The following is a 26,445-nucleotide window of genomic DNA, read 5'->3' on the forward strand; positions in this document are numbered from 1 at the left end:
GGACAAAATCAACTTCTCATTGTTTTTATTTTTATTTATTTTACCTCATGCTAATTGTGAAATTGAATGACCGTTTGTTATATTGAATTTTGACCTCATCAAAAAAGATTGGAGAAAATAGGAAAAAGAAAAGTTGAGAGAATTCACAAGATAAATTATTATTTTTTTTTTATACAAGCCATATTGGGAATGGGGATTCAACTTGAATGCAAAAGGACTCGCTAAATCATATGAGATAACAGTCCACAGCAAAAACAATATACATCTGCACTACTTTCTTTCTGTGCATCAAAATGTAAGATCAGTATCTACAATATATCCCAATTCAAAGGCATGAGAGAGAAGAATGAATTGTTTGCTTGTTAATGTACAGACGACTTTTCAGAGTGCAGGAAAACCAGCAACTGATTATCCCCAGCTACGGCCACAGCGCGTGGGCTCGGCCTCGAATCATCGGTAGCAATACAGGAAACACTGCCACCTGAAACATCAAAACATTATGTAAAAAGAACATCACTTTAACAGCAAAGAAGCGAAGCAAATGTAGTGCTGCTTCTGGAATTGTCTTATAACTGGTTCTACTTCCGACACTGTTAAGATAAGAATCATTGATGCATACCTTTGAAATGATGCATAGCGCCAAATTTGTTTCCTGTAGATAATTCCCACATATACACAAGCCCATCACAAGTACCACAGATGCCTTGACCCGCTGATGCACCAATCACAGCAGCCCTGCACAGCAAGTTCGAAAGTCAATAAACAGATGAATTCTCAGTCATTCATTAGACTAATTACAAATGAAAATGAAGCAACTTCATTCCTAAAATTCCGTGTATGATATTTTGCTTGTAGTTGCAACAACTTAATTTCCAGTAGTTGCTACCAAAAAATGTTTACTACATATAACATGAATGATTCCAATGAAGTTCACTGCCCCAAAAAGTTTAGATTTGAAGAATTAAACTCCAGCACATGAAAAGGTCAACGCAACGCACCTTGGATCCAATGCACTTCCGAAGATCACCATATTTTTCACCATTAGAGCAAGCCTCCACCTCCCCATTGGATTCGAGTCACAATCATCTGATACATAGTCTTGTTGAGCATCAGAATCAGAAGATGATGAGACAAGAAGCCATACAGCAATGTCTTCCCCCTCCAAAGAAAATTGGTTATTGGATGTGGCAGCCACCAACTCATTGATGTGTTCTTCTATATCAGAGTAGCTTGAAACAGGGCATTTTATTCGCCAAGTAAACAAACTGACAGGAACGAATTGACAGATTGAAGAGCTTGCTGCAGAGAACCTCGACACAAGGATGCGTTTAGAAATATCCCTGAAAGAAAAAACCGCTGCCTATTAGTACTAATCAAATTTAAACAAAATGAAATTATCCAAAATTCACTTCCCGAGTAGTTTAAGAAAGACATACCATAAACTGAATTCACCAAAACCATTATGCCCAACAACTATATGAGTACAATTTGGAATTCTCTTCAACTCCACTATTCCAGGGGAGATGCAATCTTCAGCTGGCAGAACAAAATTCTCTATTTGCGCACTGCAGACAAGGAATTTAAAGCCCAATTAAACTGCGTTCAACACAAAGAATAGAAAGGTATGGAAACTGCTCAAATTAGCGAATGATTGTTGACAAACATGAAAAAAGGAACACAATTTATGGGGTATATCAGATTTAAACATGATTGGCTAGCCAAAAAGGGGAAGAGGGGGGGAGGAACAACCCAATACTTGGACTTGTGGACAAGTATCCCCTTGTAATGAAAATCACACTTTAAAACTTTGACACCTGCACTTGTATCAGAGGTGTTGAGAGAAAGGCTTTAGATACTCACCTCCATGTTGAATTCATAACCCACAGATGCAGTCTCCCACTTTCTCCAACAGCAACAAGATTATTAGGTTCACAAACCAATATGCATTCTAAACCGTCTACTGCTTTCAAACTTGCCACCTTTGAAACATAGCCAAGTTTTACTTGCACAATCTTTACTGTATTCTCCTCCGAGCAGTTTGACGTACATGTGGAGCACAAACAATGGATGCTCCCCTGCCTGAGAACATTCAAAGGAAATTCTTACTAATATCGTTACCCCTAATTCATGTCATTACTTTGTAAAATCTGCAAAGATAGTTAACCTGCAGTAAGGTGTTTTAATGCTGTCAAGTAAAACTAGATATTGCCCGTCCGGGGTGAATTGCAAACTGGATCTTTCCAAAGCAATCTAGCAAAGAGATGACATATGTCAAAAAAATTAACAATAAACCAGACAAGCCTACCAAGCCAAATGCATACAAGAACTTACTCTACCAAAATAGTCTTTTCGAATCGGCAATGTTACTGATGTGTGACCAACAAAAGAAGGGCATCCAACCCTTGGTTCCTCAATTGCTACCTTATAGATGAACAGGCTTCCGTCCTTATCAACCAGAAGGCCACATAAAACACAAACGTAAATTTCAGTCCCTTTTGCACTCAACAATACTGACAAAACAGCATTTTGATGGGAATAACGTCCCACGAACTCAAGACTGCCTGTTAGTTCGTTATTAAGTTCCATACTGTGAGGCTTTGAATCTGAACTATGCGGAACACTATTGGGATCATGCATGAGACCCATCCCCTGTTTCTGAGATGTTTCAGTGTCGTTTAGCTCAAGGAGGTTCTCGTGCCCAACCACATCCTTGTCAACATGGTTTTCTAAACGTGAAACAGACAAATCAAGAGAGCACAAAGTATCTTTTTCTTTGGAGGCACCAACCAATGCTTGCTCTTGTAATACAGCAGGATAATGACCGTTTAAGAGACCTTTAGAATTCACAGAAGGTTTGTCTGCATTCAAACAACTGGAATGTTCCACAGTCTTGGCTTCAGCACAGAATGAATCTTTATATGAATTGTCATCAGAAGAACCCATCTGAAGAGTCTCCAACGCAAGCAAAGTCTCTGTGGAAGGGTATGATTCAGGCAAACAAATATCTCCACTGTTTCTGCATATTATACTCTCTGAGAGTGGACCACTGTGATTTCCTTTAATAGGGCATATATTTTGAGCTTTTCTCTTGGTATATACCAAGTGTGGAACTTTAGTGAAGGACTCATTTCCAGTTTCTGCAACAGTTGTCTTAACAGAATTTTCATTCTGTGATGCTTTTGAAGAATTCAACATGCCTCTTTGGTTATCATCAATTATATTTATGGCTGAATAATCAGAATCAATACTTGAGTTAGTTAAAATTTCAGAAGAATCAGAACACATAGATTTTCAGGAAAAAAAAGAGGCCATGGAGTTCAGATCCTAAAACTGTTCATAACCTGATCATAATTCAAGAAAAAAGGGCTAATTTGAGAAATGATAGAGTAACAGTACTATTTAGTGAAAAAACGTCAAACAAATTGTCACAACTCACAAGACAAAGGAGCTAAATTATCATGTCATATTATCTACATAAAGGCTAGTAGAAGTAGAAGGCACGTCATCACCAACTAGACTGAAAATGGGTATGTTAGATAGACATAATCCAGCATTTGAGTACCAAGCAACAAATTTACCAAAACAATTGGTATTAAAAAACTACCTTCAGGAAGATCAACTGCAGTTTCATTGCTCTTCATAGAATGGATATTAACACCTAGTGAGCATTCATCCTTATTAGCAGATTTATCCCTGATTTCTTCAGAAAAGACTCTTTTACAAGGAGACATACATACTGGAAGAGACTCAGATACGTTGGTGTCACATTCCTGAAGCCCCCCAGTAGAAGCCATGCCCACTTCCGTATAAGGAAAAATATCTTTGGTTCCATTGGTCTCAAGATGAACATCTAATGATTTGTTATGCTCATTAACAGTAACAAGAAGCCCATGACTGTTGAGAAGGCATGCAGGGTAAGAACTATCTTGACCAGCTTCAGCCTTATCAGAGGAAGATATCACGTGGTTGACTACATGGTCACCGTATTGATCATCCTCCAAGCTGTCAGGAACAAAAGACTTTGTTGGAACCATTGAACCAAAATCATTATTTTGGGTGTACATCTTTTCCTCCATTCGATCGTTATTTACAGCAAGTATTACACCTACAAGTGTAAAGAAGAGAATAATCAACCAACTGCAGAAAGGCTAAGTGTAGAACTCATAAGGTTCAATAAAACACCAGGGGATGGAGCACAAGGCAGAATTTCAGAAGGGCTCACAGTACCCTTTTCCTTCCTTGAGCCCTTCTTGAGCAGAGGAATAGCTTGCGGAAGAAGAAATGTCATCATTGACTTGGCCATTTCTTGACCAACCGAATCAAACTCACTCATTTCAGAACTTGCATTTGATTTAGAGGTGGCTGTTTCTTCTTCTCGATGTGATTCTGTCAGCAATCCTTCAGAAATGACCACATTCGATGCACTTCTATCCTGGAAAGCTGGAGCAGAATCAGAAGTCTTATCTGCATTTAAGATGATGATGATCAATTACCAATACTTGAAGCCACAAGCTGGGGTAATCACAGTGGAACTACAGAATATGAAACAAGTGGATAGTTAATGATTACCCTGTGTAAAATAGGTATCGGGAGCACAAAGGTCAACATCAGTAAGACCTTCAGAATCTTTTGGCACTGTATCTACAGTTTTGTTTTCTGGTACCATTGGATTGGGATCTTCAGTCCTATCAAGCTGTAAGAAGTTGAGAATATGTCTCATTCAACAGAAACTGACTACAAAAACATGACATGTGCAAAATTGAGGAAAAATGGACAAGCATAGAGAAGCATAGTTTGGACTAAGCACAGTGATGTAACCGCATACATATTTGCGGATATGTGAAAACATGCATTTTCAAAGGTTTTCAAAGATATGTGAATCAAATGGGAATCAGTAAAATAGTCAAGACTTTCAGCTTCCTTTGGGGTTTTGAGGCCAGATGAATAAAAAGGGAAATGTGCTCACAGGTTTTTCTTCATCCACAGACAAGTTGCTGGCTACCACAGTAGATTTGCAATTTCCAGAACCAACAAAAAGCCTTGCTTCTTCATGGACAGCATCCATCCTGGGATGATTGGAGAAGCCAACAGAATCCAATGGCAAACTATCTTTGACTGAAAATTCACTCGCTTCTTGATGAGCAGGTACTAAATGCACTAATGGTGGCGATGCTTTTGAATATTTACAAATGTCATACTCTCCTTCCAAAGAAGAGGAGAGCTTGGAATTCCCATTATTATGATATCTCTTACTCCCTTTCACTGAATCTGAAGGCTCGGCAAAAGATGTCAGATCTTCAGGTCTGGTTCTTTTAATGCTAGTCCAACTGAATGACTTTGAATTTACAATTTCACGTCTCCTACTTCTCTTCCCAGTGATTCGTGGTATTGCCAAGTATGGACGTGCATCTGGAAAGCGATTATCGACATCTGTTCTAGAAGCTCCATTGCAGAAGCTTGAGGGTACCAAACTCCTTTCTGCTGTTCCATTAACGTTTGCAGCCAGCTCCCGAAGTAGCCTCTGGACAAATGGATTTTTGAACCCAAAAAACTACATACAAAACATGTTGAATTACCATCATGGTCTGTTTAAACTTTTACATTGAATATGGAGGAAAGAACAAAATAAAAAGAAAGAAAACGTATTTAACCAAAAAAAAAAAAAAAACTTAGGCTTATCTAGCAGACAGAATAGTTAAAAACCATCCTGCATGGAGGTTGATCAGAGAAGGCACCATTTCCAATAGATGAAATCAAGTAACCAGGTATAAAAAGAAACATATAGCAGCAAGAACAGGAATAAACTTTTGATGAGTAGAGTACAGTCATGAACTGCAAGTTAATTGAACATGTAATGGGTGACTAACACAAAATTCATGATGGAGCACTGGTTACTGTGTCACCAGTCAATGTTTTTAGTTTCATATTGACTAAACTCATAAAGTCGCTTTTACTTTTTCATCCTCTTGCTTGGATTGTTCACAGAACCCCAATTGCTCATATTAAAAGCAACTCTGAAATAAACTACTTATGCAAAGGAATCAATATCTACCTCCACACCATCTATTTTACACGAAAATCTCTTCCCATGCCAAATCTTCATGCGGGGAAAAAATGCCTTCTGAAATTTCTCCCATGCAATGTATGGCGTTTGCCCAGAAGACGATTGTCCATCAGCAGCAATTATCTGCACATTTATAACCCATAGAAACAAATCACAACCAAAAATTAAATATCATTAAAAATCAAAAGCAACAGGGCCTGGCTAGTAGTGGCTAACCGAAAATAAAGGTCCTTTAGGACCTTCTTGAATTTCCATCTTATATGTGCTCCCATTGTGAGCTCGAACAGCCCGGTACCCAACTGGATAAGGATACCGATCTTTCCCCTACCAAAATTTGAACATAATAATCCAATAAATTAGTGCAAATAACAAAATTTGAACGACTAAACACTAATTTAACCGACGTATAATATTCCTTTACTAAACTAATTACTCATTGTCAATTAATTTTCAAATTCTCAACAATTAATCAATCGAAGAGCTCAAACCTCGTATTGTAGATAAATTTTTGGCATAAAGAACAAATAATTTTCTATCCTAGATGCTTATGTGTTCATACATTTTTGAAATTAAGAGGAGGAAAAGGAAATCTAACCCTGGAGGAGCTCCAGTACTTCTTGTCCCAAGGTCCATTGTAGAGGGAGCCGATCGAGTTGATTTCGAGATCGTCGGGTTTCTCTTCCGCGTTAGGTTTTGCTTCTTCGACTTTAGGCTTCGTCATTTTTAGTTCTGAGAGTCAGTCTGATAAGCTATCGAAAGGACATCAAGAAAAACAGCGGCGAAAATTTTAATTTATATTTTTAGGAGAGAGAGGGAGGGAGGAGGAGTTTGTGGCGGGAACGAAAATGAGAGGGTCTTTTGAGGCCGCGTAGACTTGAGGTTAACATTACCTGCATTTGTATTTTGGTTTGGTATGTGAACACCAAAAATAAAAACGACGCCGTTGCCGGGGATCGAACCCGGGTCACCCGCGTGACAGGCGGGAATACTTACCACTATACTACAACGACCTTGTTGGTCAATTTTCAACCTAAAACCTATTTATTATAATTTAACGCTGAGGGTAAAATCTTGATTGAAAGGCAAAAACACAAAGACGCCGTTGCCGGGGATCGAACCCGGGTCACCCGCGTGACAGGCGGGAATACTTACCACTATACTACAACGACCTTGTTGGTCAATTTTCAACCTAAAACCTATTTATTATAATTTAACGCTGAGGGTAAAATCTGATTCAAAGGTAAAAACGCACAGACGCCGTTGCCGGGGATCGAACCCGGGTCACCCGCGTGACAGGCGGGAATACTTACCACTATACTACAACGACATTTTTGTTAAAACCTAACTCCAATTTATCTCATATTCAAAGCAGAGGATAATCTTGATTGCATCCAACTCAAGATATTAATTTGTTAGTTGGACGCTTGGAGCATCTAAAAGAAGAATAAAAACTTAAAATTAAATCGGGTTTGCTTGCATTGCTCTAGAAGTCGATTTCTTTTTCGGTTTCAATTTCATGGAATTTTCCTCTTTGGTTTGCCAGCTTTTGATAAGCTTTCAGGAATGGTAGCATCCTGCTTTAAAGCAGTAGTTGTGTCAAAACACAAAAATCTCCATCCGTGCATTGTCCGTTGCATGATTTCATGCAGGAGGGAGAGAGCAAGTCTGCTATATGTTTTCTTAATCATCATAATTTGTATATCTATAAATAATATATGCCTGGTTTAATGTTAGTTTAGTATAATAATGAACACTGATAAACGAATAATTTTATGATCCAATTTGTTACAAAAACGGACGTTGTTTTTTAAAAAAGCTAGTGTACATGTGGCTAAACATATAAAATTCCACTTTGTACGTGCTACTGAGTAAATGTAAATCAACTATGCTCAAAACCTTTCTGATATCATATTAGAATGATCAAAACCCCGAAAAAAGCCAACAAAGAAAAAACTTGAATAAAAAAGAGAAATAACAAATAATGTTAATGAGCACCAACCTAACAGGAAGAAGGTGCCCTAGACGTTAGGGAAGTGTCCAACAAGCACACATGCCAAAATCTAGGTAGCTATAGAGGCTAGACAGGCTAGAGAGAGATGGTGGAAGAGATGGGTCAAATCTGGATTTCTAAAAACAGATAGAAAATGGAGGAGGGCATAGATCTAATGATTGTGTCCAAATATGTTAATGAACTGAACCACAAATTGGAACATCATATTCATGGATTGACTGAAAGGAAAGGGAAAAATAAGGGTCTGGTAACTTCTTTGGTGAGGTTCAGAGCAGACATGGGAATCTCGTGGGGGCACCAGTTAAACAAAAAGCGTCCAATCCATGTACAAAACGTATCATCATGATTCATGCAGAAGCAGAGAGGCCTGCCAGCAGAGGCATGCAATTACTTCTATGAATTCAAGGACTAATTAAGGATCATGCAAAGTTGAAAAGGAAAAGAAAAAAAAAAAGTGAGGAGGTCTTGGGAAAACAGCTTCTTGCACCAGCAAAGAAAGGTGGAGATTCAAGTGTTAAAATGGCTTTATTTCCTGTTTGGGAAAATGAAGAATCGTCCCATCACCAAAATAATTATTTTTTTAGAAAAAAAGAGGTAAATATATATATATAAACAACCCATGTCCTGGCATGTCCAGGCCAATTGGAAAGAAGTGACATGTGATTTTAGCAGTGGTCTCTTTCGAATTTCCTAGTTTGGCATTGCACCCACAAAAGAAGGAAGGGATGACAGGGCCTCCTTTTCTCACTAACTTCTCTCCATCGCCCCAACTTTTTTTCTTTCATTCATTCAACAAATATTAATAAATATTCGGGCTGGCTGGTTACTTGGGTGGCTCCAAACTCCAATTCATATTTACTGCAGGCTGCTAGCTCATCGTTTGCATATGCATGATGATGACGTGGCTGATATGTCTCTCAATAAACGATGGCATTGGCTGGGAAATGTTTTGCTACAGCTCAACTACTACAGTGTAGCTAGGCCATATATAAACAATATTTGCCAAATTCAGTGTCGCATATTTGGTGAATGTGAGTGAGTTAGGAACTAATTAGGATAAGAGTTTACTCTATAAAATAGGAATTTGAACTCGTATCATGGACGTAGTCTGTATCTTTATATTTTGTTAAAAGAAGTTCAAATTTGAATCCCGAAATTCCAAATTTTTTTATTTTAGGAAAAAAAAAAAGGTAAAGAAAGAAAATGATCCCCCGACAAGATTTTGATTGTGAATTATCCTGAATGCCTAGAGATGCCAATAGGCAATAGGGTATATCACAAGAATTGGCTAAATGGTCAATTTCGAGTTGTTTCTCTGATGGTCTTGTTGTGTAACAATATATTTGATGCGACTGGTCCTCTCTCGAGGGATCTTGCACTCTGTCAATACAGGATACAGGTGAAATATGAAAATATAATCAAAGGGTTTAGGGTGATAACAAATCTTTATTCATTCAAATCAATGGATGATCATAGATTCGAACACACCATTTACGTGGCAAGGTAAAAAACAATTAAACAATAACAAAAAACAAAAGAAAGAAAAGAGAAATGGATATATCAAATGTCACATGGGATCTTTTATCGAGAAAATGGTGAGATATATATAGATATCTTGGGTCAATATCTAAGTTTGTGGTTGGTACGTACGTGCAAGTGAGAGGTCTCTGCAATGCAATTAAGTGCAGCAGCTAGCAGAAGCAGTACGTACGATGATGATGACTTTGTGAGTGGTGGGTGTGTAAGTATAGTAACTTTAGATTTCCTTTTCACTCTTGCTTTGCTATGTATATATATATTGCTACTTTCTCCTAAACTATAAGTGCCTCTTTCTATCACAACACCCAAGCCCCAGACTTTCATCTTCCTTTACAAACCCAAACCCCAAACCACCTCTTCTTCTTCTGTCTTCCTTTTGTTCTCGACATGAACCTGGAAGAGAAAGTCACCATGGACTTGATTAATCAACCATCTGAGCATCTTTGCTATGTCCGCTGCAACTTCTGCAGCACTGTTCTTGCGGTAATAATCACAAACACACATACACTATGTATCTTTGCATGCCAGCTATATATATTAATCTATTTTCCCAACTCTAGATAAGCTTTGTCGACCTTCCTATATCTATATATATGTGTGCTGCCGCCTATAACAAAATGAAACCACACAGTCTCTTTCTCTCTCTAACAACAAGAGTATCATATATCATGCGCTTTCAGAATCATACATAACTAAGGATTTAATTCTATGTGGCATGCTGATATGTATGTTCATTTATATACAGTCCTGTTATTTAATATCTACTTTTCTCTCTCTCTCTCTCTCTCTCTCTCTCTCTCTCTCTCTCTCTCTTTCCCCCGTAGTATAAAATCTTATTATATAAATGTGTAGGTTGGGCTTCCATTCAAACGGTTGCTGGACACTGTGACGGTGAAATGTGGTCATTGCAGCAACCTGTCGTTTCTCAGCACCAGACCTGCACTTCAAGGTCAATGCCTTTCTGATCACCCCACCTCATTGACTCTTCAGGTAACCTTTCTATAATTACTCTCTCTCTCTCTCTCTACTCTTCAGGTAGCCTTTCATATATGTATGATATATGACTATCTAATGAGAATAAGGTGTTGATTTTATAATAATGAGAAGCAGGCGGGATGCTGCAGTGACTTCAGAAAGGGCCAATCCTCATCATCATCTTCACCAATATCAAGCGAGCCATCATCCCCAAAAGCACCCTTCGTTGTCAAACGTACGTATATACAAGTAACCAACCACATTTGATATAGTCTCGCCTTCATTAATTACTTGATTACTTATAAATGTCAAATTGTTTTGCAGCACCTGAGAAGAAACACAGACTTCCATCTGCTTACAATCGGTTCATGAAGTAAGGGGATTCAAGCTAATTAAGCCATCTTTATTTATTTAATCACTCTTAATTAATTTCCTTTTCTTTGTGTTGATGATACAGAGAAGAGATCCAGCGAATCAAAGCAGCCAACCCAGAGATCCCACATCGAGAAGCTTTTAGTGCTGCAGCAAAAAATGTACGTTAATGAACTTCCCTTTTTTTTTTTCTTTTTTCTTTTTTTCTTTTTGCATTTTATTAGCTAGCTAGGGTTCATGTACTACGTGCCCTACGCATTATTAATTTGTGAAATATATAACTCTGACTAGCTAGCTGTCAATATTATATTATTTGTGACAGTGGGCTAGGTACATTCCTAGTCCGTCAGCTGGATCAGATTCTGGGAGCTGCAGCAGCACTAACAACGTAAGAGAGAATATCTTGTCTATATCTATTTCTATATATTAATTCATTATTATTATTTATCAAAACCCTTCTTCTTCTTTTTTCTTCTTTTTTTGTTTGGTTGTTGTGGCTTTCCTTCAACTTGGGTTTTGCCTCTCAGATTGATGCTTTGAAGGGCTCAGATTTTGCAGGAATGAACGTCCTAGCCATGTGCTGCCAAAACCCAAAAACGACATGACATGGGATGGGGATGATCACCACCTGAATTTGGGTTTTGCCTCTCTCACTCAGATTGATGCTTGCTTTGCTTCCCATGGAGATCAGCTGCCTACCTTAGCTACCACTACATCATCCCACTTTAATTAGAACTTGAGTTTGACTCCCTACGTACTCTTTTTCTCTTTGTTTTTTAATGAACTTATTTTGCATTTGAGTACTTTCAATTAGTGTTTGGTGTTCTTATTTTGTACTTTTGGAATTTGGATCCTTCTATTTATTAACTTTCGAGTTTCACCAATTTGATTTGAGGTTCTTGTTTATACTTCATAACTGTCTTATAATTAAGTATAAGAATAATGTTTGACTCCTCTAAAAGAATATGAGGAACTCCCCTCTCTGTAAGTCATCATTAAAGAGATCTTGGTATATATTCTTGCTCGAGTCATATTTACACGTTTTCTCTTCCAAGTTTTTTAGTAGGCCTTACTAAAACCGGCTATTCCTCTATATCTCTCTTATCGTGTGATTAGTTGCATTAGGTGAATGATAAAGAGAGAAACACTAGACTCGTAATAGGCAAGCGTTTCTCACATATTTAATAGTTGCCTCCGTATTTTATTTTAGATATTTCTCTAACATATGCTAATGCAAATTTGCTTTGCATTCAACATATAACCTTTTTCTTACTTATTTCAAAATTTTCTGCCACTTATCTTCTAGACTGTCGCATTATTAGGTGTTTATATACTCTAAATTTTTTTTCACTTCAGCACATAATAATTTTCATTTAAAAAAGACTCTTTTTTCTCCGGGGTTAAAATCCTGAATGGATCAACAACCCGTGACCCGCGATTTGCAATCCATAGTCCATAAAGCCCACCCCCATAGCCCAAATGCTTTTAACAATAAGCCCAAACAAAGCCGCCGACATCACCGGCGCACTTCAAAAAGTCAAAAACGACGCTATACGACAGAGTTCAATTAACAAAGCAGTCGTCGACTCGTCGTCAAGCCTAAAAGCGCCTTTAAACGACGTCACTCGTGATGTCATATGATTGCTACAAGCTTCGCATGAAAATGGGGTTTAGGTGCTTTTGGGGCATGCGTTTGCTTCCACATGCACGCGAACATGCATTAACAATTCTATTCACATTAATCTAACATTCATATTGCTGCAAGTTGTGTATATTTATTTGCTTCATTATTTTTTTTAAAAACAAAGTGGTGGCTGGTGAGCACTATTTGTTAGTGGTTTCAATTCAAGACTTTGATGCTAATCCACTTTTTGCTTTAATTGGAAGTGATTAAGGCTCACAAAAATAGCCAAGATTGACAGACTTTTCTTCGCCCTGGGATGCATATAAACTTCCAGACAAATAAAAACTCATGCACATGTTACGCTGCTGTTGGTAGAAATATAAAACCTCTTACTTACTTGGTAAGGAAAGAGGAATTTTCCATTTATAAAAATCTATGACAACCCACTAAACATTCATGATGCAACAGTATTTTTAGTTATTTATATTCATTTTTTTGGAATATTGCAAGCAGAACTTTATTGAGGATAACATTAAAATAAAGAAGTTAGCCTGTTGCTCAGGCATGATAATCTTCCACAAAGAAAAAAGCCACCCTGTGTAAAGAACTTTGATATGAAAAAAGAGAGAAGGATCTGGACAAAACTCTACACTGTTGTTGGTGGCTCCATTCTCTTTCATTAAACTTATCCATGCTCAAAGAGATCAGAAAGCAGGTACAATTTGAACACCATCACACACAGTAAATTGAACCAATGATACTTTAAACTTGTAAGATAATGACTTAAATCATTATATTAGCATAAAGTTTGCACGTAACTAAAATAAAGGTGTCAACTTGCATAACTTTACAATATCAGAATCCACATTGCCTTTTTCTCTTGTTATTTGTCCTTCAGAATATAAGTTTTACCACCAATGGTATCTAAGTTTTTACCAGCCTTTGTATAGAATCCACCAATATAGTCAGAGTATTACTGATGCAGAAAAACCCAAACTGCCTCCACCAACCTGCACAATCATTAACGTCGTTTTCATTAAATCCTCATGATCATGAATATCCTGCATAAAGCTATATACATGCGGAGACAGAGTCAGTCATTTCATCCAATGATTAAGTGCACACAACACAAGTATACAAAATATGATTAGATTGCCTTTATGCTGCTACTAGATTTTCGAGGACTTTTTAAAGCAAAGAGGATTTGAATGAGAGAGTTTATTCAACTGAGCTACTTGAGTGCTGTGAAAGATCCTACACACGATCTGTTGATAATATAAACTTTCAATCCTGGAATGCATTCGGCATTCCCACTTTCACAGGGTGACAAAAAAGAACAAGAACAAAGTTTTTAAGTGGAAACACTCACATAATCACATTGTCGACTGCATGACGCTTAAGCAGTTGGGAAACAGTAGTATTCTCCATGCTCCTGTTTTACTTGCAAAAAGTTTCTCTCATGCTCCACTCTTTGAAGATGTGATGACAATTGCAGCAAATCAAAAGCTGTTCCATGTTCGGGAGAAAGACAATACTTGGTACTTAAACAATGTGACTCTTGAAAACCCCCATCTGTGTGAAGTTGGAAGTCAACAGCCTGACTAGAATCTATTACTGATTCCATCTGGTCAACTCCCATGGAGTTCATAATATGTAGGTAGGACCCGCTTTGTCCACATTTTTCCATGGAGTTTACTCTTGAAGGCTTTTCATAAAGTTGACCAACACTGTGATGAGTACTTTGTTGTATTATCGAGGGGCTAGGAACCTGAACTCCTGCTGAATGCCCTGATAAGTTATGCGATTGAGTTGACAGAAGAGAGAGAGCACAACCAGAGTTTGAGGACCCAGATGCTTTCTGAATGGTTGATGCTGCATCAAAAGTAGAGTATTCATTTCCTGATGAAGGAATTCCTGGAGCATGTTGTTTCCCAAGGACAGATTTCGGAAGCATTTGCCTGTTTGCTATAGGTGTTACACATTGACTGTAAGTTGACTCATCTTCACATTTGACATTTCCATACTGGTTAGCATGTGCATATTCTTCTGGATATAGAATGCCACCTGGAAGAATATCTGAAAAGACAAAGGGTGTTCTCTTTGCAAAGGAAGTTCCTACATAACCAGTGCCTGCAAAACCAATATACAAGCTAACTGTAAAAATCATAGCTGCTAATCTCATTCACCTGGTACATGAATATTGATGCTTAGACAAAAAACATATATTCATCCGCAGAACAAATGCTTTGTTCTAATCAAATGTTTTGAGAACTATACTGTTTGCACACATTTTAATCCTCAATGCTAATTAGTGTGTATTAAGTGGATGGTAGTGCTCTTTATTGCTTTCGCTTAGAAGATCCAAAATTAACTTTACAAAAATCCATAGACAGAGAGAATTAAAAGGACCTCTGTAGGTGGCTGATATCGCCACTTTGGCCCTTGATAGCAAAAAATTTATTTTTGAAAACAACATATTATAGGTAAGACATGGCCTGGTCAAAAGATTCAAACGTAGTGGGACTAAAGAATAGGATAAAGTTATCTTGCCCTTACCTCTATGATCTAGCCACAGACACAATCACACAGCAAGGTCTATTCCATCACAATATATATAAAAGTACATGCATCATACTTGGTTCTAGCATCTTGCAATCTTAGAAAAACTTATCCCCTTTATTCCTCCAGTATCTTTTACTCTCTTTCATTGATAAAACATTAAAGAAAATACTATATTCCTATGAGTTGATTATAAGATTAAGGTATGTGATGGTCAACATGGCATTCACAATAGTGCCTTTGCCTGGCACTCTGGCTCAATCACTAACTCTAAGATGAACAGACAGTGGCATATGTGTCATTACCTTAAAAAGGTTCCCTACTATATTTGAAAAACACTAGAATATTGCTAAAGCTGTTTCAATATGGATGATTTTTAAGTTCTTTTTCAGTCTTACTGCAAGCAGATGAGATATATGTGGGTGTTCATACCTTGATATGACCGAAGCAACTTATGCGGTTTACAATTGAGGGTATCTAGTTGAGGCTTCCTTCGGCGTTCATTGTGGCCAGCTAGGCGTCTACGACAACTGCGCTTAACATCGTCAAATTCAGCAAGCAGATGAAACCTAATCACAGAAAGATACCATTGTTCATACCAGTTATAACAACTCAGCACTTAGAGCTTGGGGTGAATAATGGTATAAAAATTAAAGAGGAATTCAATAGGTTTGACATTCATTGTCAGATGTAAACTAGAAACCGTGAGAAAGTTGAAGAACTAACATCAGAGCAATTAAAACTAGAAATTTTTTTCAAGCCCAAAACCCCATTTAATTCATACCACTCAGCAAAAACCTTATACAGCAAATAAAGGTTAAAGAACTTCATAACTGGGCAGGGAAAAAAATCGTACCACTGTCCACTTAATTTGCTTAAGCTTTATTTGACTATAAAAATGGAATCTTAAAAAGGTTGAGCTTGAAGTTGAATTGAAAAGACACAAAACGTCCTCTTCTTTCTTGAAAAGAAAATTATATATTTCTTACAATTTTTCAGCCATAAAAAAGAATGCAGGAGGGAATTCATCCCTCCCCATCAATATGAGATCCTACTATGTGCCAATCCTAGGAGCAAAATTTAAAGTGGACTGCTGAATCTGCAACATAACTTTCTTTAACTCTTTTCAGGGTGGTTGTGGTAATGCAGATTCATCTTCAAGACATTGCACCCCATGTAAAAGGGATGCCTCTTTTTCAGATTTCATATATCTTCATCTCATTTTTACTTCTCATAAGTCAACAAAGAAATTCATCACTTAACTTCAGAAATAAACAACTGGGATCATCCGTGGGGTTCGTTCCAAACACATAATTAGGATAGAAATTAATAACATCTGTCAATGATTATGTGCCATGATAACTATAGAAACTTAAGAACAGGAAAGGCAAAGTGATGGCATAATAAGGAAAATTTAGAAGAAAAAGAAAAAAGAACCAAACCTGCTACACTGCTGACAAAACCTCTGTTCCATGCCATTAACAATCACTTTGGGAGTCTTGGAGTGAGCATCACAAACTCTATGCCTCTTGTGGTAATCCTTTGAGGAGCTAAGATCCATGTTACAACCAAGGACTTGGCAGGTGGGAATGTGAGAGTATGAACCCTTAATGCCACCTCTTTTAGACCTCTCTTTAGAATGTTGACCATTCTGCCCATTTTTGCTATCAGTCAACCTCCCTAGCTTCAAAGCAATGAGTGATGAATCCTGGCTATTAGATTCAGTGACCGGGCTCGAAAACTTTGACCCAGATTCTCCTTCACCCAAAGATGAACTTGAAGAAATCAAACAAGTAGGAGAAGCTACAGAATTATAACTAGAATCATTACCAACCACACCACTCAAGATTTCCACTCCTTGGTTTGTATGAAAAGGCTTCCTCACTATGTCAGGGAGATCCAATTCCATGAACTCCATGCCGTCAACTGATTCTTTACCGAAATTCAAGCAAGTTTTGTTATCCCATTCTAGCAATGCTTTTCTACTCCTTGCAAACGCATCAATTTGTATATCTATTTCTTCGGGGAATAAAAATCCTTTCCCTTCTGAACCGAAACTCCAAGACTCCATAAGTAGAACAGAATTGAAGTCAAAGGAATTATGCAGTAATGTTAATGCCTACTACAATTCACAAAAGCAAACGGTAAATTTCCATTTTTAAATAAATCATAGGAATAGGAAATGCAAGTAAATACATAATGCCTCATGGAAGCAAAGAAGCACAAAGATTCATCCCAAAAAAAAAAAAATTGACGTCTAAAATCAATAACCACTGTCACTGTGGAAACAAAATCAAAGCAACCATATCAACAATCAAAGCAATAAGATGAAAAATCGAACATTTATAAATGCCCAAAAACTAAGACACTGATGCTGCATGGAATTAAGCAAACCCATCATATCAAAAGATCAAAACCATAGCTCCACTAGCTAAGTAGCCCAAAAGATCAAGCTTTGTTTGGCTGCTGAGAAACCAGAGGAACAGAGTAGCAAAAGAAAAGTGGATTGCTTGACTTTTTCGGTGTTTTGGAAAGAAAGAAAAAAAAAAGAGAACAAAACTGAGCAGAGGAAAATGCATAGCTCCATAGTTTCACTCCATTTCTGGTTTTCGTCAGCAATCAAACAGAGCCTCAAATAAAATCCGCACCAACACGATTACAGAGCATAAACACATGAACACTTAAAGCTCAAACCAAAATATACCCAGATTACAGAATCACATTTTCCAGTGACTTTCACATTGGAAATCCCATGAAAGAGACTGAAATGTTTTTCAAGCTCAAACCTTGCTTAAGAAAAAAGCTTAAAAGAAGAAGCAGACAAAAGATCATGTCTTGAAAAGAAGCAAAGCAAAGTATACTGAATACCCATTTCAATAAATAACTTAAAAGTTAGAACCCATTCACGTAGGTGCGTTTGGGTACTAAAATTCTATGGTAAACCAAATGGCTGTTAAAAGATTCCCAAAAATTTCTGCTCGTTTTCTACGGTTTCTCTGGAAACAAACAGAATATAAAAAGGAAAAAGATAGCCGAAAAAGAGAGCGAGAATGAAAGACGGGTGGGGAGTAGTTTTTGCATACCAGGCGAAACAATGAAGGCACGGAGTGAGTGAGAGAGACAGAGAGAGAAAGAGACAGACAGAGAGAGGGAGTATTTTGTTTTCGGGTTTTGGTGAGGTCGAAGCAGATACACTGTGACTGAGAGTCAACATAATCTCCACGACTCTGTCCAAAAGCATGTCGAGGTCTTTTGTAGCTTTTGAGAAATGATAATTGAGGATATGTGTCAAATTCCATTTTAGTACACGCATCTTGCTTCTTATTACAGGGGCCAGAGTGGACGACGATCGCTTCTTGCTCCTTTTCTTCCAAACAAAATCGGTTGTGAGTTAATTAAATTAAGGTAATCCATTCATTCATTGTGTTAACTTAATTACCAATCTTTGGGTATCTATCTTGTATTTTTGATATTTATATATGATCAAGTAATCAAGGGTTGATATTGCGAAGTGAGAAACTTAGAAAGATTTAAGAAGATTTAAAGAGTAAATTTTTGAGTGTATTTAAATTTTTTTATTGATTATATTTTAGAGTAGTAAGATGATTTATTGTATGCGATTGAATATGTTATTTTTTCTTCGTTTTAATCTTACTTATTTTTCGTATTTTTTTTTGTCAGAGTCGTTGGAAAATTTTATTAGAAACGAATAGAAAGATTTACATCGGTTGCAAGAATATTAAAGAGTCATTCAGTTCCAACATAATCTCAAACGTAAGAATCTCCCTATCTAAAAACAAAACGAGCTACCGCGTGTGCAGCCCGATTACAACGTCGAGGTGTAAACACAAAGACCACCCGTGCAAACAGAGACACGAGCTGTTGTATGTCGAAGACATTCCCTTCAAGGTTAGCATCCACTGCAACCTGTCCGTTGAGCATTGAGATACCTCATTGGGCATCGGATTCAATCATCACATCTGTGATTTGAAGTTGGACACACGCACTCAGAGCTTGTCTAATGGCAAGGATCTCCATCATCAAAGCAGAAGAGCCGCGAAGATCACCATCTCCCCTAGCACCAAGTAGCATACCAAAGGTGTCACGAATAACCCAATCAACGCCTCCTTTCAACAGTTGGGTAGACCAAGCTGCATCGCAGTTAACTTTGACAAGGCCTGCCGGTGGTTTTCGCCAACTTTGGAGCTCAGTGGTGTTAGGGGGCCGACCAAGTTGCAGCTTGGGTCCGTAGAAGATGCATTGCTGCTCGTTGAGCACAAAGCGGACTATTCTTTCGCCTTTACTTTTTTTACGTATTGAATTGTTGTCTTTGTCGTTGATGGAGATTTATTATAAATTTATATTGGCTAAATGCTTAACGATGTGGCCCATTTGGGCGTGAAATATAATTTGGACATGTAATATTGTTGGGATGTGGGAGTGGCCCATTGGCCTGTGAAATTGTTGAGGCATTTGGTGGGGGACTTTCTGACGTAGCCAAGCATGCTTGGCTATATCTATACAATGCAACTGTCGAATGTGGGTTCTTTGTCGCTAATTAACAATTATCGGAGACATCTTAAGCTCAAAGATTTTTGTACACCGACTCAGAAAAGACCGTATATGATTGGACATGTCGCGAGACATTATCAATTCATTGAAGAACTGAGGCTTGTAATTAATCTCAGAAAAAATAGATGAGACAACTAATGATGGTTAATTTAAGAGCTTGATTACTGTTTAGCAAAGGTTAATTGAGGATCAAAAAGAAATGTTGAGGGAGGGAGGGTTCGCCACTTGTATGGCTTGAAAGGCTGATGCGTGTCCATTGTCAGTCTGGAAAAGCTGAAGATATTGGATGCATGAGATGGGTATGGGGTGGATGTAGTGGGGAAACCTGCACCTGCTACTGGTGGTGTGACTCACCCTCTCTTTCTCTCCCTCTCCCTCTCTCTCTCCGGTCTTGTCCATTTTCTTGCCTGCTTCTCACACACTCAAACCAGATGTGAACAAAACCTTGAAAACGACTATCTCTGCACAAATTTGCTTTTTTATTTTTTTCAGCCCAATATTTGAACAAGATTGCACCAGTCAATTGCTGTCACTCAAAGAGAAGGAGAGGCACAAATTTTGGTGTAACCCAACCCAAATTGATTCTATGGGCTTTTGGGTCAGCAGTAGTCGAATGGGCCAAAACTAGAGAAGATGGCTCAGGCCAACTTCTATGGCTAAACCCTACATCGGCCACAAATGTAACCTTGAAGACAAAGCATTGGATTAATAAATTAGAATTAGGTCTTCCCAACAATTTCAAACCTTTATTTTGTCACTTAACGGAAGGTCCTTGTAATTCAAATAGTTAAAAATAATTACTCCTGCGTATGAGTTCTTGTGTCAAAATCTCCCTCTTTCAATATCATTTGTATAAAAAACAAAACAAAAAATTTGTCACTGGACATTTGAACTAATAGGTGCCAGATCTGGATGGACAAGTTTGATGCGGGGAACATTGGGCCATGATGAGGAGGTTGATGCTATCTGGAATGCACCGACAATGATGATCTGGTTGGACTTTTGGAAGCCTACTCAAAGCTAAGGCTAGCTAAGGCTGTGTATCCCATGCCCAGGTCAGTGAAGGTTGATTTTTCTCATCTTGGAAATTTTCACACTATTCATGTATATATGATATGTGCACCAATTATTCATTGATGAGCAGAACTTTTTCCAAAAGTTGAGGCCAATTTATGACACTGGTTTGTCATGATCATATTTAATTTCATACCTGATATTATGTTTGCAGCTGCAATGTCCCAGTCAGAACTCCGAGTCGCATTCAGAGCATATAGGCAAGGCTCACCTGCTCATCTTATATCTAGTTTCTTCTGCTTCTGTTCCCAAACTTGAGGACAAAAACCATCAAATTCTTTGATCCTCTCTGATCTATAGCCCAACAGATATGAGGATTTTGAGGGCTATGAATCAAGACATATATAGCTGGCTTGAGGAACCTCCCACATGTAGATATAAATAAGGAGGTTTGTTGTCTCTGCCCTACTTTACCAGAAGTGGTTGGCAGAACACCAAGTCAAGGAGACTCAAAATGCATCTTGAAATTTCCGAAGAAAATGTTCTTTGGGATTAAGTTTGCAGGACTGTCATGCTTGGTGTTCTTCTGTTCATGCCTTTACATTCTTAATCTCTTCCTGTCCTTTTGGTGTGTATGGTTCTGTTTTGGTTCTTAAACTGATGTCCTGTTTTGCTTCTTTGGTTAAAATCTATGCGGCCAAAGTGGATTTGATACTTGGGATAATGCCTTGTTTTTTTTAAAGGACTTTTGGTATTGAGAGATACGATAATATACTAAACTCATACACACAATAAGGATGCTAAGACTCAAACTCAAAACCTTACCTAAACAAGCAATTATTTCAAACAACTTCACTAATGAGTCCTTTGCGGATAATGTCATTATAGTGAAGTGGTTTTGGGGAGCTTGAGTTCTTACTTTGCAGATGCCTTTTATAAAAGAAAACAGAGTTTGATTTATCTGCAGGGAAAAGCAATGTTTATATTTAGTGTTTTAATAATTTTGGGGCCCTCCCTCTCCTCCACTCACTCTGGTAGTTACAGTTACATGCTTTGCTTGGGACCTTTTGGTGCCCCATGCATCATTGGCCCTTTCATAGGCTTTTTGTTTGCCATGCATCATTTTTCAGCCCTCATATATTCTTTCTTAAAGGCTATCCAAAAGCTCCAATTTTAATTATATACTAGACTTCTTCAGCACAAGTAAATGATGCAGCCTTTATATTTGGCAAGTCATGGCTTCACTAAGAGGATTGTCTTTCAAGTAAGTTAAAATTTGGTTTGTAGATGGAGACTCATCCTTCTCAAAAATAAATCTTAATTTTAAATCTTAGGCTTCTTAATTATTGTTTTACCCCATGAAATAGGCGCTCATTCTCATTTTTCTCCTTGAAATTGAAATTTTCTCACTTAACTTATAGAATCTCTAAAAATTGATAAAAAATTTTCACTTTACCACTTTCGTCCATTTCCATTCACAAAATCGTTAAGTGTCTCACGTGGCATGTACATTTTACTAATTTTAGCTATAAAAAATTTTTTTAATCCAAAATAAATATAAAGAATAGATTTTTAACTTTTTTTGGTTTAATTTTTTTAAAAAGTTTAATTATGTGTTTTCAAGAATGAGAATTTAATATTAATCAAATCCCCAACCATCACAGTCATACTGGCCACAATCTCTACCATCAAACCCACCACCCAGTTGGACTACAACCTCCACATTGAACCCACCACACCCATATCAATTCAAACCACCACCATCCAATCAAACCCACCAGTAACTCCAACCATACCAATTCAGACCAACACCGTCCAATCGAACCCACCGGTAACTCCACCCATACCAAATCGAGCCACCACCGTCAAACCCAACCAACCAACTGCTCATCGAACCACCACCCACCATCAATTAGTGAAATCGAAGGGAGATCGACAAATCACAGAGAGAGAGAGAGAGAGAGAGAGAGAGAGAGAGAGAGAGAGAGAGAGGAGCCAGATAGTTCGGGGGGTGGGGTGTCTGTTGGGTGCATTGGGGATGAGGGTGACCGTAAAGGGAAAACGGGGAAGATGAAGGTATGGGCTGGTGAATTGACGGGAATGGGAGAAAGGGAAGAAGGGGTTTGTTAACCTAAAAAAAAAATTAAAAATTAGAAAGTATTTTTTTATATTTAATTTGGATTTTAAAGATTTTAAATAACTAAAATTATTAAAATTCACATGCCGCGTCAGTTCAGTTAATTATTTTGTGGATGAAAATTGATGGAAATGGTAAAGTGAATTTTTTTTATTAATTTTTAGAAATTTTAAAGATTAAGTGAGAAAGTTTCAATTTTATATGATAAAATAAGATCGAACGCTTGTTTCAAGGAGTAAATTAGTAATTAAACCTAAATTTTATTTGGCTACCATTTGGGTTTAGGTCTTAAAATTGGTTTTTGTGGATGTTGCCTCAGTACCAAGAAAAAAAAAATTAAAGCAGAATGTATTGAAAAGTTTTTGGCTCCATTAGTTTGAATCATTATCCTGAACTGATCTTAAAAGGACGTTTCAATTTGGCTTTGTCTAGGGCTCTAGAATCTAGATATTAGCCCTAATACTGATAGAAATAGATTAAGGCCTTAGGCTTAGTTGCCTTTCATTGCTGATCATTTGATTAGACAGAAATGTCTTTGATCACATCAATTATTTGAAGTTTAGGCAGACAAAAGTTCGGTGTGCCTGCAGTGAGGATGTTAAACTTTAATGCTTTTTCCCATTCCTCCATGAAATCAACTCCACTTACTATCAATCCTATGTGCCCCCATGTCTGTGAGACTGTGACAGCGATGTATCATCTGCATGCCACATTGGAGTCTCATCTCAGTATATAACCTAAATTTACTTATAATGTTTACACAAACGACAACGTTTTTATTTTATTTTTTGATGCAATTGATATTAGGAAAGGAAGAAAACAAATTTAGGACCGTTCATGTATTGGAATAAATGTACTTAATCACTTGAGTTTTGTCAAAAACGCTAGTGTTTAAACATAGTGCATGAACACTTAATAACACTACAAACCAGGGCCAGTAGCCCCCAGTAAATATTCACATGCAGAGCTGATGAGAACCCACAAAATAATTAACAATATATACATGATTGCGCTTGTTGTTGTTGCCCAAAGTGATCATGATGAAAAGTGCTAAGAGGTATGCAGTTCACATGGTGTGAGTGATGATGCCTTGTTTCTCCCTAAATGTAGTGGAACATCTCATATGAATTGAATATTATATGATCATGGATTCATGGGAGGAAATTTGGCATGGCACAACCTAATCTAGGCAATAGTCAAGCCCCACCAAACTGGTGCACTGCTGCTGAGGGCTTCTGATTTTCCAACACTTTATATAACAGAAATGGCTGAGGAGGCTTGATCTATAATAGCTCCAAAAGTAAAGTAAAAAAAGCAAAAGACAAACAAACATTCTGAGCTGTACATACAGAGAAAAAAACATTGGAAGATTAACTTTCAGAGAGAAGGTAAGAGAAATAAAAACAAAGAAGCAAAATCTAGGAAATTCAATTTCCTTCTCTCAACCACAAATGCATAATCCAATATCTAACATAATTTTATATCATGTCACATATCAACTGGCAATGGAATAAATATTAAACATCAGGATGAGGCATTGGAAATTGGTGTTCCTGATGATCTGATCTTGATGTTCTCCACATTTGTAGTTTCATACACGGGCAAGCCGCTTGAGTAACAACCCAAGTCATAGTTCTGCAACTCAAAAAGATCAGAGCTTGAATCACTATCTGCACCTTCATCATAATCATCATCATCAACAACCTCACTGAGCCTTTTGAGCAACCCCTTGTGATCCTGATCTGAACTAATCTTGTACTTCTCTGACAACCCATTACTGTATTTGAATTTCTCGTGATCCAACCAAGACAGTTCTCTGTTTGATTTCTTGTCATCCAGGACCACCTCCTCATATTGCAAGGCTGCTGTGGATTTTACTTGTCCATTAGTATTGTACTTTGACAAAGACACCACCTGCTGCTGCAGGTTTTGCTGCTTGTGATCTGAATAGCTTCTCAAGTCTTTGCAGCTCTTTGAGGCTGCTGTTTGTCCATAATTGTACGGAGGAGGTGTTCTGAAACCTGAACTTGATGAAGAATATATGGACTTGGCATCTGCGGTGCTCGAGCTTCGAAAATGACTAATGCTGCTCCTCCTTCTCCTCCTTCCACCAGGACTCTCCTCCTCATGATGGTCTTTCATGGACTGCGTGGTACTGGATTTTGACTTCTTCTTCTTAGATGCTGATTGGTTGAACAAAGAATTCAAGAAGCTAGCTAGTCTCCCACCTGGAGAGCTCGGCTGCTTGTATTTCTTGTCTTTGACGTTTTGCTTTTCCACCACCACATGATGATGATGGTGATGATGATGAGGGTGCTGTTGAGGATGATGAAGCATGTGTCTAATAGGAATGTCAAGGCTAATTCTGCCTCCTCTCCATGATCTGTCTTCTTTCATCATCTTCTGCGAAAACGTCGACGTGTTGGTGTTGTTGTTGTTATGGCTGCTGGGAGCTTCATTGTATCCAGAGAAGTACCTTGCAGCTTCAAACACATCGAGCTCACCCGAATCGTTCCTTCGGTGGAAGGATTTCTTGTGTATCTTATCAGCTGCAGGGTCAGCTGAGAGCACCCCTGTACTAATGCTGGACATGGTTAAGAGACCTTGAAAAATAAGTGTCTGTTTTTGCAACCAGTTGTTTGAATTTTATGTCACTGGTGTTGAAGGTATTTAAGGGAGGGAGGGAAGCTGAGAGATGGTAGCATAAAAGGAGGGTTTTGTGAGATTGTGGAGAGATTGATGGGTTTGAAATGATTGCTAGTAGTGGGAAGCTGGCTTTAAAATAATCATCAATTGTTGTGTGTCTCTTTAATATTGATATGCATGTAAATTATATATGATGGAGGTGTTTTTGGATGAACCCCACATTGATGTGAATTTTGGTGCTTTAGTAATAGAAGAGAGTGAGGTATATATATAGTTTCGGATGATTGAAATACCATGCGGGATAAATACTGCAAGAATAGTTTCAAATAAACTTATTTGAGAGATTCCTCAACTACTAAAGTAAAAAAAGCTTCGAATATTATCCTTGTGATGAGACTGTGAAATAAAACCAGAGGAGTTTGTGCTGGGAATGGTGGGGCAGGGTAAAGAACCTGTTGCCTTGGATTCTAGGGCTTCTAATCCTTAAGGTGGGAATTTGGCTCTCAAGTGGGTGTTGGCCATGGCCTATGGGGCTATAGGCATGTAATGTTTGCTGACTTTTATGTGCATGTCATTATAGATTTGGAGAATTTGGTAGATGCCACCCAACTTTTGTGTGCTTGGAAGTCACTCTTTAATAAATAAAAAATATAAAAAAAAGCTTCTTGTTGGCCATGTAATTTTTGACTGGCTTAGATTAGCTCTGGCCCAGTAATATTTGGCTGCCTCCTCATTTATATGGCCTTGTAAGATCTGCCTGCCTCCTCCTTCAAGCAAATCTAAAAGTTATTGGTTAATCTACAACTTAGCCATTGATCATCAAATTTGAAATGGATTAACTATCATGTGGCAGATGGGCTAAGAGGGTTAGCATAAAGTTCACAAACAGTTGAATGCACACAATGATGGACTCCTAATTTTGCCTCACTTAA

General features: G+C 37.8%; 4 protein-coding genes, 1 long non-coding RNA gene and 3 other non-coding genes across 14 annotated transcripts; 2 read left to right on the forward strand and 6 right to left on the reverse strand.

Annotated features, from left to right (window-relative positions):
* Nucleotides 1-186: 186 nt before the first annotated feature.
* Nucleotides 187-6,932, reverse strand: LOC117613895. Of its 3 annotated transcripts, none has more exons than XM_034342508.1 (14): nucleotides 6,660-6,932; nucleotides 6,281-6,388; nucleotides 6,053-6,187; nucleotides 4,967-5,551; nucleotides 4,570-4,693; nucleotides 4,228-4,464; nucleotides 3,605-4,105; nucleotides 2,332-3,227; nucleotides 2,165-2,250; nucleotides 1,861-2,079; nucleotides 1,437-1,565; nucleotides 999-1,340; nucleotides 620-735; nucleotides 187-481 (listed from the first exon to the last, which is right to left on the reverse strand). In XM_034342508.1, exons 1-14 carry the CDS (start codon nucleotides 6,783-6,785, stop codon nucleotides 363-365), a joined length of 3,723 nt encoding a protein of 1,240 aa, XP_034198399.1. In that variant the 5' UTR covers nucleotides 6,786-6,932; the 3' UTR covers nucleotides 187-362. The 3 variants fall into 3 exon arrangements, with proteins under 3 accessions (XP_034198399.1, XP_034198398.1, XP_034198400.1); XM_034342507.1 differs by having other exon boundaries at nucleotides 4,183-4,464; XM_034342509.1 differs by lacking the exon at nucleotides 187-481 and having other exon boundaries at nucleotides 624-734; nucleotides 4,183-4,464.
* A 70-nt stretch (nucleotides 6,933-7,002) lies between these two features.
* Nucleotides 7,003-7,074, reverse strand: TRNAD-GUC. The gene has a single exon. It is a non-coding gene; the product is annotated as a tRNA-Asp (tRNA).
* Nucleotides 7,075-7,161: 87 nt separating this feature from the next.
* Nucleotides 7,162-7,233, reverse strand: TRNAD-GUC. Its single transcript has one exon. It is a non-coding gene; the product is annotated as a tRNA-Asp (tRNA).
* Nucleotides 7,234-7,319: 86 nt separating this feature from the next.
* Nucleotides 7,320-7,391, reverse strand: TRNAD-GUC. Its single transcript has one exon. It is a non-coding gene; the product is annotated as a tRNA-Asp (tRNA).
* Nucleotides 7,392-9,719: 2,328 nt separating this feature from the next.
* Nucleotides 9,720-11,836, forward strand: LOC117615228 (protein CRABS CLAW). Of its 5 annotated transcripts, none has more exons than XM_034344273.1 (7): nucleotides 9,720-9,801; nucleotides 10,467-10,604; nucleotides 10,722-10,824; nucleotides 10,914-10,962; nucleotides 11,047-11,122; nucleotides 11,284-11,349; nucleotides 11,489-11,836. In XM_034344273.1, exons 1-7 carry the CDS (start codon nucleotides 9,748-9,750, stop codon nucleotides 11,564-11,566), a joined length of 564 nt encoding a protein of 187 aa, XP_034200164.1. In that variant the 5' UTR covers nucleotides 9,720-9,747; the 3' UTR covers nucleotides 11,567-11,836. The 5 variants fall into 5 exon arrangements, with proteins under 5 accessions (XP_034200164.1, XP_034200163.1, XP_034200161.1 ...); XM_034344272.1 differs by having other exon boundaries at nucleotides 9,726-9,816; XM_034344270.1 differs by lacking the exon at nucleotides 9,720-9,801 and adding an exon at nucleotides 9,915-10,097.
* Nucleotides 11,837-13,327: 1,491 nt separating this feature from the next.
* Nucleotides 13,328-18,356, reverse strand: LOC117616401 (squamosa promoter-binding-like protein 6). Its single transcript, XM_034345708.1, has 5 exons — nucleotides 18,228-18,356; nucleotides 16,587-17,266; nucleotides 15,577-15,713; nucleotides 13,955-14,715; nucleotides 13,328-13,595 (listed from the first exon to the last, which is right to left on the reverse strand). Exons 2-4 carry the CDS (start codon nucleotides 17,213-17,215, stop codon nucleotides 13,982-13,984), a joined length of 1,500 nt encoding a protein of 499 aa, XP_034201599.1. The 5' UTR covers nucleotides 17,216-17,266; nucleotides 18,228-18,356; the 3' UTR covers nucleotides 13,328-13,595; nucleotides 13,955-13,981.
* A 1,985-nt stretch (nucleotides 18,357-20,341) lies between these two features.
* Nucleotides 20,342-21,444, forward strand: LOC117615507. The gene is made up of 2 exons (XR_004584032.1): nucleotides 20,342-20,771; nucleotides 20,945-21,444. It is a non-coding gene; the product is annotated as an uncharacterized LOC117615507 (long non-coding RNA).
* Nucleotides 21,445-24,187: 2,743 nt separating this feature from the next.
* LOC117614067 (protein BIG GRAIN 1-like E) lies at nucleotides 24,188-25,915 on the reverse strand. Its single transcript, XM_034342747.1, has one exon. The coding sequence runs from the start codon at nucleotides 25,457-25,459 to the stop codon at nucleotides 24,392-24,394; it is 1,068 nt and encodes a 355-aa protein (XP_034198638.1). The 5' UTR covers nucleotides 25,460-25,915; the 3' UTR covers nucleotides 24,188-24,391.
* Between the last annotated feature and the right edge of the window lie 530 nt (nucleotides 25,916-26,445).

This window comes from Prunus dulcis, chromosome 1 (genome assembly GCF_902201215.1).
Source record: "Prunus dulcis chromosome 1, ALMONDv2, whole genome shotgun sequence".
In the NCBI taxonomy this organism is placed as follows: Eukaryota; Viridiplantae; Streptophyta; class Magnoliopsida; order Rosales; family Rosaceae; genus Prunus; species Prunus dulcis.

Excerpts from the sequence above, each read along its gene's own strand:
- LOC117613895 (XM_034342507.1), bottom strand. The coding sequence starts at position 6,785 with ATGACGAAGCCTAAAGTCGAAGAAGCAAAACCTAACGCGGAAGAGAAA. Across the intron at positions 4,694-4,966 it reads CTGTGGATGAAGAAAAACCT|CTTGATAGGACTGAAGATCC; the intron begins GTGAGCACATTT and ends AACTTCTTACAG. Across the intron at positions 1,341-1,436 it reads TTTGGTGAATTCAGTTTATG|GGATATTTCTAAACGCATCC; the intron begins GTATGTCTTTCT and ends TTTTTCTTTCAG.
- LOC117615228 (XM_034344270.1), top strand. The coding sequence starts at position 10,002 with ATGAACCTGGAAGAGAAAGTCACCATGGACTTGATTAATCAACCATCT. Across the intron at positions 11,123-11,283 it reads TTAGTGCTGCAGCAAAAAAT|TGGGCTAGGTACATTCCTAG; the intron begins GTACGTTAATGA and ends TATTTGTGACAG. Across the intron at positions 11,350-11,488 it reads GCTGCAGCAGCACTAACAAC|ATTGATGCTTTGAAGGGCTC; the intron begins GTAAGAGAGAAT and ends TTTGCCTCTCAG.
- LOC117616401 (XM_034345708.1), bottom strand. The coding sequence starts at position 17,215 with ATGGAGTCTTGGAGTTTCGGTTCAGAAGGGAAAGGATTTTTATTCCCC. Across the intron at positions 15,714-16,586 it reads TTTTGTCAGCAGTGTAGCAG|GTTTCATCTGCTTGCTGAAT; the intron begins GTTTGGTTCTTT and ends TTCTGTGATTAG. Across the intron at positions 14,716-15,576 it reads GTTGCTTCGGTCATATCAAG|GCACTGGTTATGTAGGAACT; the intron begins GTATGAACACCC and ends TTGGTTTTGCAG.
- LOC117614067 (XM_034342747.1), bottom strand. The coding sequence starts at position 25,459 with ATGTCCAGCATTAGTACAGGGGTGCTCTCAGCTGACCCTGCAGCTGAT.